General features: G+C 44.8%; 1 protein-coding gene across 2 annotated transcripts in view; it reads right to left on the bottom strand.

Annotated features, from left to right (window-relative positions):
• Positions 1 to 7,375, bottom strand: part of dhx57 (DEAH (Asp-Glu-Ala-Asp/His) box polypeptide 57) — a 26,326-nt gene extending 18,951 nt beyond the window's left edge. The window contains exons 1-9 of one of the 2 annotated variants that reach the window (XM_042066475.1): positions 7,006 to 7,375; positions 6,394 to 6,443; positions 5,574 to 6,111; positions 4,377 to 4,595; positions 3,250 to 4,092; positions 3,095 to 3,159; positions 2,284 to 2,471; positions 800 to 921; positions 1 to 37 (exon numbers count right to left, since the gene is read on the bottom strand). The exon at positions 1 to 37 is cut by the window's left edge and continues 153 nt beyond it. In XM_042066475.1, the coding sequence (XP_041922409.1) occupies positions 1 to 37; positions 800 to 921; positions 2,284 to 2,471; positions 3,095 to 3,159; positions 3,250 to 4,092; positions 4,377 to 4,595; positions 5,574 to 6,085 (1,986 nt within the window). In that variant the 5' untranslated portion in view covers positions 6,086 to 6,111; positions 6,394 to 6,443; positions 7,006 to 7,375. Of the gene's footprint in view, positions 38 to 799; positions 922 to 2,283; positions 2,472 to 3,094; positions 4,093 to 4,376; positions 4,596 to 5,573; positions 6,112 to 6,393; positions 6,444 to 7,005 lie in introns of both variants that reach the window. The other variant, XM_042066474.1, reaches the window with a different exon arrangement.
• Positions 7,376 to 13,670: the final 6,295 nt, after the last annotated feature.

Raw genomic sequence — 13,670 nt, 5'->3', positions numbered from 1 at the left:
CAAGATGAACTGCGGGATCTGAGTGGTCTTCCCACAGCTTTACACACACACACACACAAACATTGATAATTATTTTTTGGTCAGGCTGTGTGTGTGTGTGTGTGTGTGTGTATATGTATGTGTATCCATAAGTGTCTGTGTGTGTGTGTGTCTGTTTATAAGTGCGTGTGCATTATGTGTTGTGTGTATCATTAGTGTGTGTGTGTGTGTGTCTCACCCGGTCATGCCACTGACCACCAGCACCTGGTTCTCCTCCAGAGTGTGTAGGATGCTGTGTGTGTGTGTGTGTGTGTGTGTGTGTGTGTGTGTGTGTGTGTGTCTCACCCGGTCATGCCACTGACCACCAGCACCTGGTTCTCCTCCAGAGTGTGTAGGATGCTCTGTGTGTGTGTGTGTGTGTGTGTGTGTGTGTGTGTGTCTCACCCGGTCATGCCACTGACCACCAGCACCTGGTTCTCCTCCAGAGTGTGTAGGATGCTCTGTGTGTGTGTGTGTGTGTGTGTCTCACCCGGTCATGCCACTGACCACCAGCACCTGGTTCTCCTCCAGAGTGTGTAGGATGCTGTGTGTGTGTGTGTGTGTGTGTGTCTCACCCGGTCATGCCACTGACCACCAGCACCTGGTTCTCCTCCAGAGTGTGTAGGATGCTGTGTGTGTGTGTGTGTGTGTGTGTGTGTGTGTGTGTGTGTGTGTCTCACCCGGTCATGCCACTGACCACCAGCACCTGGTTCTCCTTCAGAGTGTGTAGGATGCTGTGTGTGTGTGTGTGTGTGTGTGTGTGTGTGTGTGTGTGTCTCACCCGGTCATGCCACTGACCACCAGCACCTGGTTCTCCTCCAGAGTGTGTAGGATGCTCCGCCTCTCCTTCCACACGGGCAGCTTGTGCCGCTGCTGCTGCAGAGACAGGTACCGCCTGGACGACTGACACACACACACACACACACACCTCATCAGTATACACACAAACATATACACACAGCATCAGTATCTGTACCTGATATTGTAAAGATGTTGTTATGTTGAGGCACACACACGGCCTTAACGCAAACACACAATCACTGTGCAGAAACAGAAATAGCATAATCCTGATGTGGGTGAATATTTCTGTGTGTGTGTGCGTGTACGTATATGTATATGTGTATATGTGTGTGTGTGTGTGTGTGTGTATGTATGTATGTATGTATGTATGTATGTATGTATGTATGTATGTATTGCAAAAAGTATCGCTAAGATAACCGCATCCAAAGTTGGCATGGTTCTTCCGTCACGATACGCCAGAAGAGGAGAAAATCACCGTTGTAAGTAAATTGTCACGCTAATGTGTTGAATCAACTAAATAAAGTCATAGTAGACAGTCAAAACGTATGTTTTTCCGTGAATTTTGTTCACAATATGAAAGTGTAGACTGTGGAATTATGCAAATTCGACATTTTAACCCGTACATTTGTTTATCGTTGATTTTCTCAAAATAGCACCGTGCGCAAAGCGACTGGTTTCACCTTGCAGGGTCACGTATGTGTGTGTGTGTATGTGTGTGTGCGTGCGTACGTATGTATATGTGTGTGTGTGTATGTGTACATGTGTGTGTGTACATGTGTGTGTGTGTACATGTGTGTGTGTGTACATGTGTGTGTGTGTACATGTGTGTGTGTGTCTGTGTGTGTACGTGTGTGTGTGTGTACATGTGTGTGTGTGTACATGTGTGTGTACATGTGTGTGTGTGTACATGTGTGTGTGTGTGTACATGTGTGTATATATGTGTGTGTGTGTCACCTGTTTCCTCTTGAAGTCCCTGCACAGCATCTTGTTGTGTGTGTGTGTACATGTGTGTGTGTGTGTGTGTGTGTGTGTGTGTGTATATGTGTGTACATGTGTGTGTGTGTACATGTGTGTATATATGTACTGTATGTGTGTGTGTTTGTGTGTATGTGTGTGTATGTGTGTGTGTGTGCGTGTTACCTGTTTCCTCTTGAAGTCCCTGCACAGCATCTTGTTGTGTGTGTGTGTGTGTGTGTGTACATGTGTGTGTGTGTGTGTGTGTGTGTGTGTGTGTGTGTGTGTACATGTGTGTGTGTGTACATGTGTGTATATGTATGTGTGTGTATGTGTGTGTGTGTGCGTGTTACCTGTTTCCTCTTGAAGTCCCTGCACAGCATCTTGTTGTGTGTGTGTGTGTGTGTGTACATGTGTGTGTGTGTGTGTGTACATGTGTGTGTGTGTACATGTGTGTATATATATATGTATGTGTGTGTGTGTGTGTGTGTGTGTGTGTGTGTGTGTTACCTGTTTCCTCTTGAAGTCTCTGCGGAGCTTCTTGTTGTCCTGCTCCATGTCCTGCGGTCTGGTCTCCACCCTCCTCTCCATCCTCTTCCTGAAGTTCACATAGCTCTCACTCTCCACCGGCACGGCCCGCACCTCCTCCTCACCCTCATCCTCCTCTTCCTCCTGCTCCTCCTCACACACACTCTCCACTGTAGCAATACACACACACACACAAAGTTATTGATGGAGAACTTCAGCTGGAGCCACCACAGGCTTCGTGGCTAGTGGCTAGTTCATTCTAAGCTAGTGGTGTGAAGTGACATCCATGTTGTCAAATATCCACTCTGGTTTACTTTTTTCTGTATGAAATGGTGAAAAAAAATAACAAAGCTATTAATCGTACCACAGTTTGCCACACCTCAATTACAGGTGATATACGCGCGTTTGCATGTGACATAATAAATACTGTGCTTCCAATATTTTACACTATGACTTCTGTGAGAACTTGAACTTGGGCAGCCGTGGCCTACTGGTTAGCGCTTCGGACTTGTAACCAGAGGGTTGCCGGTTCAAACCCCGACCAGTAGGCACGGCTGAAGTGCCCTTGAGCAAGGCACCTCTCACCCCTCACTGCTCCCCGAGCGCCGCTGTGGTTGCAGGCAGCTCACTGCGCCGGGATTAGTGTGTGCTTCACCTCACTGTGTGCAGTGTGTTTCACTAATTCACGGATTGGGATAAATGCAGAGACCAAATTTCCCTCACGGGATCAAAAGAGTATATATACTTATACTATACTTATACTAGAACTACAGCTGGTGATCTGTTTACATACCTTCCTGTTGTCTGTTTCTGACACTATTGGTTGTTGCGGAGGTTGGCTTGGACACTGTTGTCGGGGCAGCGGTTGGCTTGGACACTGTTGTCGGGCCAGCGGTTGGCTTGGACACTGTTGTCGGGCCAGCGGTTGGCTTGGACACTGTTGTCGGGCCAGCGGTTGGCTTGGACACTGTTGTTGGAGCGGGAGGCAGATTGGTCCGGCCATTCTTGGTCTTTGCTGTCATGTTTGTCGGGGGCGGGGCGATCACTGGGGGCGGGGAGCTGTACTTGTGATGCGTGACTGACAGCAGGTCTCTGATTGGCTGCTCCTCCTCGAGGGTGGAGAGCAGCGTGTAGACCACAGGCTCCGCCTCCTGCGCGGCGCTCAGCGATAGGCCGAACAGGTACTCAGTCAAGCTGAGGCGCCCAGCGGCTGAGAGAGAGGCGTCGTTGGTGCAGAAGGCCACCAGAGGGGGCTGGTGAGGGTAGCGGCTGCCGGGGGGGAAACGCACCTCCAGCTGGTACAGGGGGGTGTCGTCGCTGCTGAAGCCCGCCTGGGAGCCCTGCAACGGGGCCAGCGGAGCCTGCTCGTCCCCCGCCAGCTGGTGCCGGAACCGACAGCGCTCGCCAAACTTACACCCAGCGCCCTTCAGGTAGAACTTACACACCTGGGAGGACGAGCCCGCCCCCTGCTTGCCCCGATTGGTCGATCTGGCCGAGCTCTGGGCGGTGGCCGCCGCCGAGAGCCAGTCGAGCTGTATGTCGACGGTCCAGACGCGGTCGGCGATGCGCTGGACGAAGCGGTCGCCGTAGATGGCGTCGAGCGCGAAGGCCTCCTCGTCACGGACGCTGTGGCAGTCGGCGGGCGACGGAGGGTCAGTCGTGGCGGGGGAGAGCGCGTCTGGCCCGTAGCGTTCCGAGAACAGCTGCTGGAGGAGGAGCTCTAGGGTCCCGCCCACCTCGCCTGGCCCCGCCTCCAAAACACGCCGGCTGCGCTCACGGTCGAAGCCATACCTACATCACACACACACACACACACACACACACACACAATCAAAGACTATTACGCCTAAAGTGTATGTGTACACTAGCATGGACTTATGACAACTGTGTATACTTGCTATGAAGTTCATGTGTGGTTATAGTTTAAGTGCTCCACTGCAGAGAGTACATTAATATTATATATTGACTTCCGCTATAATCAATGGAACTGGCCACACCAGACGTGATAGTGCCGCAAACGTGTGTGTGTGTGTGTGTGTGTGTGTGTGTGTGTGTGTGTGCGTGTATGTGTGTACCTGCTGAGCGTTCCCAGAGCGAAGAGAGAGGCGACGGGCTCGGGTGTGTGTGCGTCCCTGTCCGTCTCCTCCTCGAGCTCGTACTCGTCCGTCTGAGCGCTGTCCAGCCCTTGGTCCCGTGTGCTCCAGTACTGCCCTTCATCACGCACGTCCAGCTCGTCATACTCCTCCTCACCCTCCTCTTCCTCTTCCTCATAGTCGTAGTCTGAGCCTGACTCACTGGGACACAGACATACGTTAACTACAGATGTGTGTGAGCCTAATTCACAGAACCACGTTTACGTAATGATGACTGACACATTTGACACACTCTCACACTCACACACACACTACTGTGTTAGCCTAATTCAAACACAGAACCACATTTACATTATGATGACACCGACACACACACGCTCTCCACCCTCTCCATGTTTGAGTACCGACTGCCCACTACTGCCCACTACTGCTTTACTACTGTTTTACTACTGTTTTACTACTGTCCACAGCCTAATGTCTTACTACTGTTCTTCTGCTACACTGTTTTTCATGCTATATTAGCACACATGACCAATGGCTTCTGCTACAATACTGAATGGCTGTAACCCTATTACCTCAACCTGTTCTTGACATAGTTTTTATTTTACCTTGTCTACAGTATACATTACTCTCTTATCTGTCCATATTATTTATGCTGGTCTCTAGACCTTATTATGTTGCACTGCTGTTGGACTACCTTTTGCACCTTCCCATGACACTCACTCTCTTGAGCACCTCACCATGCACACAGAACTACAGGCCAGTCCCGGCCCTGTCACTGCAAGCGTCTCATGCTTGATCACCCTCAAGCACACTGTGGATTTTTTTATTTAATTTACATAGTATATTTAGTATTTAGTTTTGTTAGTTTTTCTTATCTACTACTGTCTCTATTGTATAGTGGAGTTTAGTTATATGTATATACTTATATTTACCCTTTCTGCTGTAAGTGCATGTTGTGTGTGATGTCTGTATGCTACTGAGACCTTGAATTTCCCCTTGGGGATCAATAAAGTACAGTATACAGTATATACTCTTTTGATCTATCTACGCACATGCACACGCACACGCACACACACTACTGTGTTAGCCTAATTCAAACACAGAACAATATTTACATAATGATGACACACACACACACACACACACACACACACACACACACACACACACACACACCTGTGTTGGCCGCTGTACTCCTGGCTCTGCAGCTCTCTCAGCAGCTCTTTGACCTGCAGCTGGTTCTCCGACGTCATGTGGATCTTCTGCAGCGGCAGGGGGGCGTGCTGCTCCGTCTTGAACTGCGCCCGCCTCTCCTCGTCCGGCCGAGGGCTGCTGCGCCCGCGATACGGAGCCTGAGACGTCCCTCTCCCTCTTCCACCGCCACCTCCACCGCCACGACCTCTGCCGTCCTCACGACCCCCGCGACCTCCACGCCCCCCTCTCCCACGGCCACGACCTCCTCCTCCGCGACCTCCACCGCCGCGTTGGGGTTTTTGGGAGGGTGCCGGACCCATGTTGAGGCTGAAGTCATCACCATCATCCCAACCGCTGCTAGCTCCTTTCCTGCCACCTCCTCCCCCACCTCCTCCCCCACCTCCTCCTCCCCCACCTCCTCCTCCTCGTCCACGGGGCTTGTTGAAACGTCCTCCTCCCCGATTGGGCCGGCCTCCTCTCTTGCGTCCACTCATCCTCTCTCACCGCCTCTCCCCGTGCCCTGGAAACACACACAGGCACAAGCCCCAGCTCTCACACCGCTCTGGAAAACACACACAGGCACAAGCAACAGCTCTCACACCGCTCTGGAAAACACACACAGGCACAAGCAACAGCTCTCACACCGCCCTGGAAAACACACACAGGCACAAGCAACAGCTCTCACACCGCTCTGGAAAACACACACAGGCACAAGCAACAGCTCTCACATCAGGACAACAGCAGCACCTCTAAATGGTGGTCAGCAGCATTTGCAGGGGACTCATTCATTCAGTTACTGTACCTGTTAAGTGCGTGGTCTTTACGATGGTCCTATTCTGCAACATTTAACACCTGTCGAAAAGAGTAGGCTTCAAAAGTCAGTGACATACCGTCAGTGATAAGTGATCACCCTAACACTAGCATCTAAACACCCTCAGGCAGGTAGCGATGACCTGCAGATCATACTCTGTTCCTGGCACTGGCTAAGTTAGTTCACAAGGAGTGCTAAACAATCTGCATTTAGGCTATAGCTGAGTTCATGTGCAAATGAACGTTATCCTTTTGAAGGTGTGTTTACAAGCAAAGGCTGACCATGGACATTCATTTAAACCATTTTACACACTAGACTGTGGGTTATACTCAAGCTGCTTCCAAAACCACACTCTGTCAGAATCGTAGCAAATATTAGCTAGCTATTTTCAAAGGCAATATAAATATTTTCCTACTTGATAGCAAACTAATGCTAACTAGCCTGCTGTGCTATCTATCAGGTCCCACTCAGGTAGTTATTAACTTTCCATGTACACTTTGACATGTCGCGATGATACGATAACACATGCAGTTCTCTGACAAATTACTTTCCATAAATTTTACTTTACCACTAGTTTACGTACAGTAGTTTACATAAACTCACCTCTCACGTAAATTTCATATACCGGCTGGCATAATGTCAGTTTGCTGAGCTGTCTTCTTCTTGTTTGGTTGACATGATAGAATTCAGTTAGTGTCGCCCCCTACTGTAAAGGCGTTTTACTGACAACGACGAGGATGCGAGAAAGAATCAATGCCATTTGAATAATTTAGCCGTTAATGGAAGACAATATTAGAATAGCATAATGATAAAAACATTTACGTTGAGAGGTTTCAACTGATTTAATTCATGTTCTGCATTTATGTACTATTATACAGCCATGTTGCTTTCCAGAGTGTCACCAGCTGCCCAGTATTTTTTTATCCAGTTTTTTTATCCTGAAAAAAAGCCAGTATAGGCTAACAGGCCTATTTGGGGTGATTCCCCAAGGCCTACTCAAAGCATATTCTATATGTTTTTTTTATAAGGCATGTTCTGTTTATGTAAATCATCAAAGTCCTTTTCACTGTTGGGCATTGTATATCAGCAGGGATGGGCACAAATACATCAAAATGTATTTCCAAATAAAATACCAAATACCCACATTAAAAAATTATCAAAATAAGCTACAAAATACAGCAGCCAAAAAATGTATCAAAATAAAATAGCCTAGCCTACTGTATTTTTGTATTTTCAAAATACTACAAAATACTTCTTTCTAAAATCCTTTTCCGTCTATCCCTTCACTTGTACACTACCTGGAAAAACATCTGAGACTCCTTCCATAATCAGTCAACAAATTAGATATGCTGACCCCTCATGTTAGACATCCCAATATAAACCTCTGGGTCAGCGCCAGAGAACAACGGGTGGGGGGGGGTCGGGAGGGCACCTCACCTCACTTTTATTAGTTATTTTTCCAAAATTGCCATATAATAAAGAGCATCCTTCGAGCCTTTTGGATAACTGAAACAATATAATGGGGGAAAATAGTGCAAGAACATAGCGGTCATAGCCTATAGTGTTTAATAGCCTATAGCACACAGTGTTTAATAGAATAGTTGCATAGGCTACAATACAAGTAAATAGGCTATAACAGACTCACCACTATCAGGCCTAGGCTACAGCTGAGTGCAAAATCTCATCACTGTGTCTTTCCATTCATTTTGAAATGTTCTTGTAGGATCCTGCTCAAAAGCAAATTGCACATAGGGCCTTCTGATACTATTGCAACATTGAACATAGGCACATGTTGTATGTATGAAGTGGCTAGGCAGAGGCACCAAATGTGATGGAAAGTTTAAGAGCGAACAGGATGCTCGGCATGGCTTAGTATTTTGTGCTGCTCTGACAGTCCACTTTTATTGACTGTTAGTCTACTGTTTTTAAGTTTGGAGATGTACTGTTTTGCAGCATGCAATGCCGACTCCACAACTGTTGCACTTCCCAGCCAGTTGGTGTAATAGATTGCCCTATGAATCAGTGACAATAACTCAAAGACAAACAATCCAAATAGATGACTTAGAAATTTAAACTAGGTAGCATTTTCACCTTTTAAGTTATTTAACACCATCACTACCACACTTATGGTGAGTTTCATCACAGTTGAATAATTTGTTCAGTTGAATAATAAATAATTCTTGATTATTGGGGATTGATCCCTTGGGGATCAATAAAGTATCTATCTGTCTATCTATCTATCTATCTATCTATCTATCTATCTATCTAATTTTGTATACACTTGAAACTGGTGTGTGCACAACCTCTATCAATGTAAATACAAAAAAAAGTAAAAATAAAAAATCAGGTTGTCACATACCATCCAATCAGTTAAGCCAATTAGAAGCCAATTATTATAACATTATCAATCATTTCTTATTTAAAATGTGCAAAATTGGAAATGTCCTTGTTTGAGGTATCTTTAGTTACCATAACACTGAAATATTTCACAGGTCAGAGAACATAGCAAAATAGCAAATTCAAGTGTTGCAATATAAACTTGTGAACTCAAGTCCTTGTGCTGTCCTTGTGTGAGCAAAGGAGTGTGTGTAAAGCTAGTCGTGTCTCCTCAGCTGATGCCTTTAAGCACAACTAACTTCTCAAACAGTGTTGCATTCAGACGACACCTATGGGGCCTGTTAATCAGTCCAGCAAAGGAAAATAAACACTGTCCTGGAGCAGAGGGGCTTGACCATGCGAGGGTGCCACAGACAGACAGAGACAGAGATTTCGTGCTTTAGTATAGATAGTTAGATAGATGTCATCTCAGTGTTTCACAGAAAGTATTTTACAGTATTTTGAAAATACAAAAATACACAACACTGAAGTATTTTGATACAAAATACTAAGGCATTTTCATCATCTCAATAAAATACAAATTACAAAATAGTATTTTGTATTTGAAATACGTATTTTAAATACATGTATTAGAAATACTGCCCATCCCTGTATATCAGCAATGGCCTACAAGCTAGGCCTACTAGTATTTCTCTTTTTTTCCATAGCCATGTCTGCTTCAAGCTATAAAAAAACAATCAGCTAAAAACACAGGAGTTGAATCATTTAATTGTGATATCATTGTTGGTGTTGAATGTATTGCAGGCCAATATATTTGTGAAGACATGTCAGTAACAATTGTAACTGCTCTACCAACAGGGATAGGCCTACTGTTGAAGAAAAGGACATTGCTCTGAGCGACACTCCTCTCCTCACGTAAACAACCTCCTCTCCTCCTCAGCTCTGAGTGGACACTTCTCTCCCCCTCACACACACACACACACACACACAGTCGGTAGCCTACAGTACAGACACACACACACACACACACACACATACACACACACAGTCGGTAGCCTACAGACACACGCGCACACACACACACACACACACACACACACACACACACACAGACAGACAGACAGACAGACAGACAGACAGACAGACAGACACACACACACACAAACACACACACACACACACACACACACACACACACAGACAGACAGACACACACACACACACACACACACACACACACACAGTCGGTAGCCTACAGACACACACACACACACACACACACACACACACACACACACACACAGACACACACACACACACACACGCACACACACACAGTCGGTAGCCTACAGACACACACACACATAGTCGTTAGGCCCATTAGCTGCACGCCCATGCTGCCCTTCCCACAGAGGCAGATAGTGAGAGTCAATTATTAACAATGTGCACATGTGTACATGAGTAATTATTAACAATGATCGTGATTTGATATTTCTGCACATGTGTACATGAGTAATTATTAACAATGATCGTGATTTGATATTTCTGCACATGTGTACACGAGTAATTATTAACAATGATCGTGATTTGATATTTCTGCACATGTGTACATGAGTAAAACAACCTGACTACTCCACTCAGGGTCACCCAGCATTTGTAAAGTCAACTTGGGATCTGACATCAGACACTTCTATTTGGTGTGGAGTTATGTTATTGTGTGTGTGTGTGTGTCTCTGTGTGTGAGTGTGTGTGGCCCCGTTTTCAAAATTGTGCGTAAGCAATTGGTGAAAATAACTGTGATTACAAACAGTTAGGTCTGTTTGAGAGAGAAAGACAAGTCTTTATTCTAAACCCAGCACCCGGCAGATCATTAAACCGAACACTTCAGTCAAAACTATACAATTATTTCTAAATAAAACAGAATACATATTTTGTTGTTGTATCACACACACACACACGAGTCATACTGTATGATCTGATTCTGTTTGAATCAGTTACACACTACTGTGCTGAATACAAAACACGTGACATTTCTGCTTTTGATAATGATAATCTTTTGGTAATGTTTTTTATTTTGCTTTTGAAAATAGTGTAGGTTTGATATTTCCCATAGTGACCAAACACAACACACAAGACCAGGCCTGCACATGAGGATATATAGTGACCAAACACAACACACAAGACCGGGCCTGCACATGAGGATGTTTTTTCTGTCCACATTGTGAAATCACTCAATAATACATCTATTAATTTCCAAATTATGCATTTCGCTCTGGGAATCTGATCAGAATATATGTTCAAAATAGAATACTACAGTGAACACATTTGTGGAGATGAAATACGTTTATGATGCATCGCTCGCTTTCTCAGAGTAGGATATACACTTCTGTGAGGACACAATCATCCCCAAGAAAGTTTCTGAACAACAAGCCTTGGGCCACTTCAGAGTTAAAGCACACACACACACACACACACACAGACACACACACACACACACAGCCCTGGGTGACCCCAGAGTTAAAGCAACTCCTTAATGAGAAAAAGCATCTGTTTAAATCAGGAGGACGCAGAGACGATAAAAAGACACCAAACTAGATGTACCGCATAGCGGTACAAAATATGACCGCCGCTCAGTCCTGTACATCCGTTCCGCGAAAATAAATCACACTTCAATTTGTCTCCATATTTTACTCCATCCCCACTCTTGAAACTTTTGTGTATGCTTGTTTGGCATGCCTGAGTGTGTGTGTGCGGCTGCACAGAAAGTACCCTACTGGTGCTGAAAAGGTGAATAGATTGTAGAATAGCCAAAGAAGATGTAGAATTGTTATAAAACCTTTAAAATCTCTAAACAATCACAAGTAGGGCAGTTCATCACAGTTCATCCATTGCAACTGGATTGATGAAAGGTCACTTACACCTGTAGGCTACATTGTATTTGGGAAAAGCAAAAGGTATCAGCATAATGTTATTTATTTATTTATTTATTATTTTTTATGTATTTTTAAACAAAAACATCTCTGTCAGTTCCATGCCGTTTTCAACAGCTATCAAAAACAAAGGTCATTTTTGGATGGATGGATTTTTTGTGAATGTTTCTTCTTCTTACATAAGATTTTAGTCATCTTTAGTTCATGTAATACTTTATTGTCAATGCACAAATTAAGTAACAGTAGTCTGAAACGTTATTGTTAATGCACAAATTAAGTAACAGTAGCCTAGTCTAGAACGAAATGCTGTTTTACATCTAACCAGTGGTGCAAATAACTGACATGTCCAAATGGGCCTTGATGAAATGCGTCGCTAGACTGTTCATACACATTTTAACGGGCCAAAGTTGAAGAGCTTTTGTCCGTTATTGTTAGTGCAAATATAGGCTGATTCATGTTCCCTTGCATTGTTTAACTGAGGTCCATGGCTAGTCTGGCTTTCACCAGACCAAGCTCAATCTTTTAAGAAATCAAAAAATAAATAGCGGGCAGATCAGGCTGGGTTCACCCAGCCTAGTCCATAGGCACCCGATATTCCGATTGAGATATACACGCTCTGGCTATTCTAAATGCAAAAATGCATCAGGGAGTTATGACAAAACGGTAACTAACAAACTAGATCCTAATAGAAAGCTGTTAGCTTCCCTAAGCTACAGGTAGGATTATAAGGTAGGCCTATTTACAACATAAATTGTCAATAGGCTATGCTGGCGACACAAATAAAATCTCCTTTGGAAACCAATGGCTTACGCCTTACAGTATCAAGCGGACTTAAACTGTCATATCGTGGCGAAAAGTTGTAATAACATTCACGCAGCTCCATGAGTCAAGGAAAGCGCGAATGAAGTAGCCACTTCTAGATGGGACCCACTACACAGTAGCTTAAGGTGTTTTGCTAAAGCAGCCATAATGAAATGAAGGTGTCATTGTTTGGATACTTCACACACACGTGCTTTTTAATTTCACAGACTACAACTACCAAGCTGGAATCAAAGCACATCGATTCCCCTCTCACACCCTGCACGCACTTAAAACAAAATAAACAGGCGTCTCAGTCTCACGCATGTATAGGCAAAACTGTATCAGACCGGTGTAACGTTGGTAAATCTTCCATTGCACAGAATGATTTTGTAGCACGTGCAATAAATGACAGTCGAAAGATACAAACAGTGCTGCTATACATTTGCTTGGTATAACCGCATTTATAGTTTTCTACAAATGCAATAAATCAAATGCCTCCATCACTCAACCAACGCTAACGGTAACATTACCTAGGTCCTTATTGATATTACAAGATTAACGTACCTGCAGTAAAAACCAAGCATGTCCGATAAACATCCTCAGATTTATTTCGGCTTCAAGAAGAAATGGGAATTACACTTCATGTGAACATCGTCCTATCCTTATTAGATGTTCGCTGCGGTAAATTACAGTCCTTGTATGAAGCGTCCATTGTTTTTTCCAACCCACTTTTAACTTCCAACAAAATTACGTCTCACTGCAACGATGCGCCATCTAGTGGACAAACGACTACTTCTCGCCAATACTGAAAATGCAGCCATAATGATGATGATGATGATGATGATGAATATTTATTTTGGCTTTCTTTTAATCCTACTGATTTTCATTTTTTACCGGGGGGGGGGGGGCAAATCACAAATGAGTGATTATGAGCCAGGTTGATGTGGGCCCTTGAGACCAACATACCATAAAAGATTCACAGAGAACTGTGTCTGCCCTACCCTCCTTTCGGGGGGTCCAGTCCAGCGGGGGGGCTGCAGATGAAAACGAAAAATGACGGTTCCATGCTATCCATGTGGGGGTACATGCCCACCAAGTTTTGTGTACCCCGGTCTTTCAGTGTCCCGGGAATCCTTGTTGGTGTACGTCACTAAATGTACACATAAATTATTTTATTGTAAGGCCCCCCATGAACGAAAG

Source organism: Alosa sapidissima, chromosome 16 (genome assembly GCF_018492685.1).
Source record: "Alosa sapidissima isolate fAloSap1 chromosome 16, fAloSap1.pri, whole genome shotgun sequence".
In the NCBI taxonomy this organism is placed as follows: domain Eukaryota; kingdom Metazoa; phylum Chordata; class Actinopteri; order Clupeiformes; family Clupeidae; genus Alosa; species Alosa sapidissima.
The sequence above is the reverse complement of the archived record's forward strand: the minus strand, read 5'-3'. Positions and strand labels throughout refer to the sequence as shown.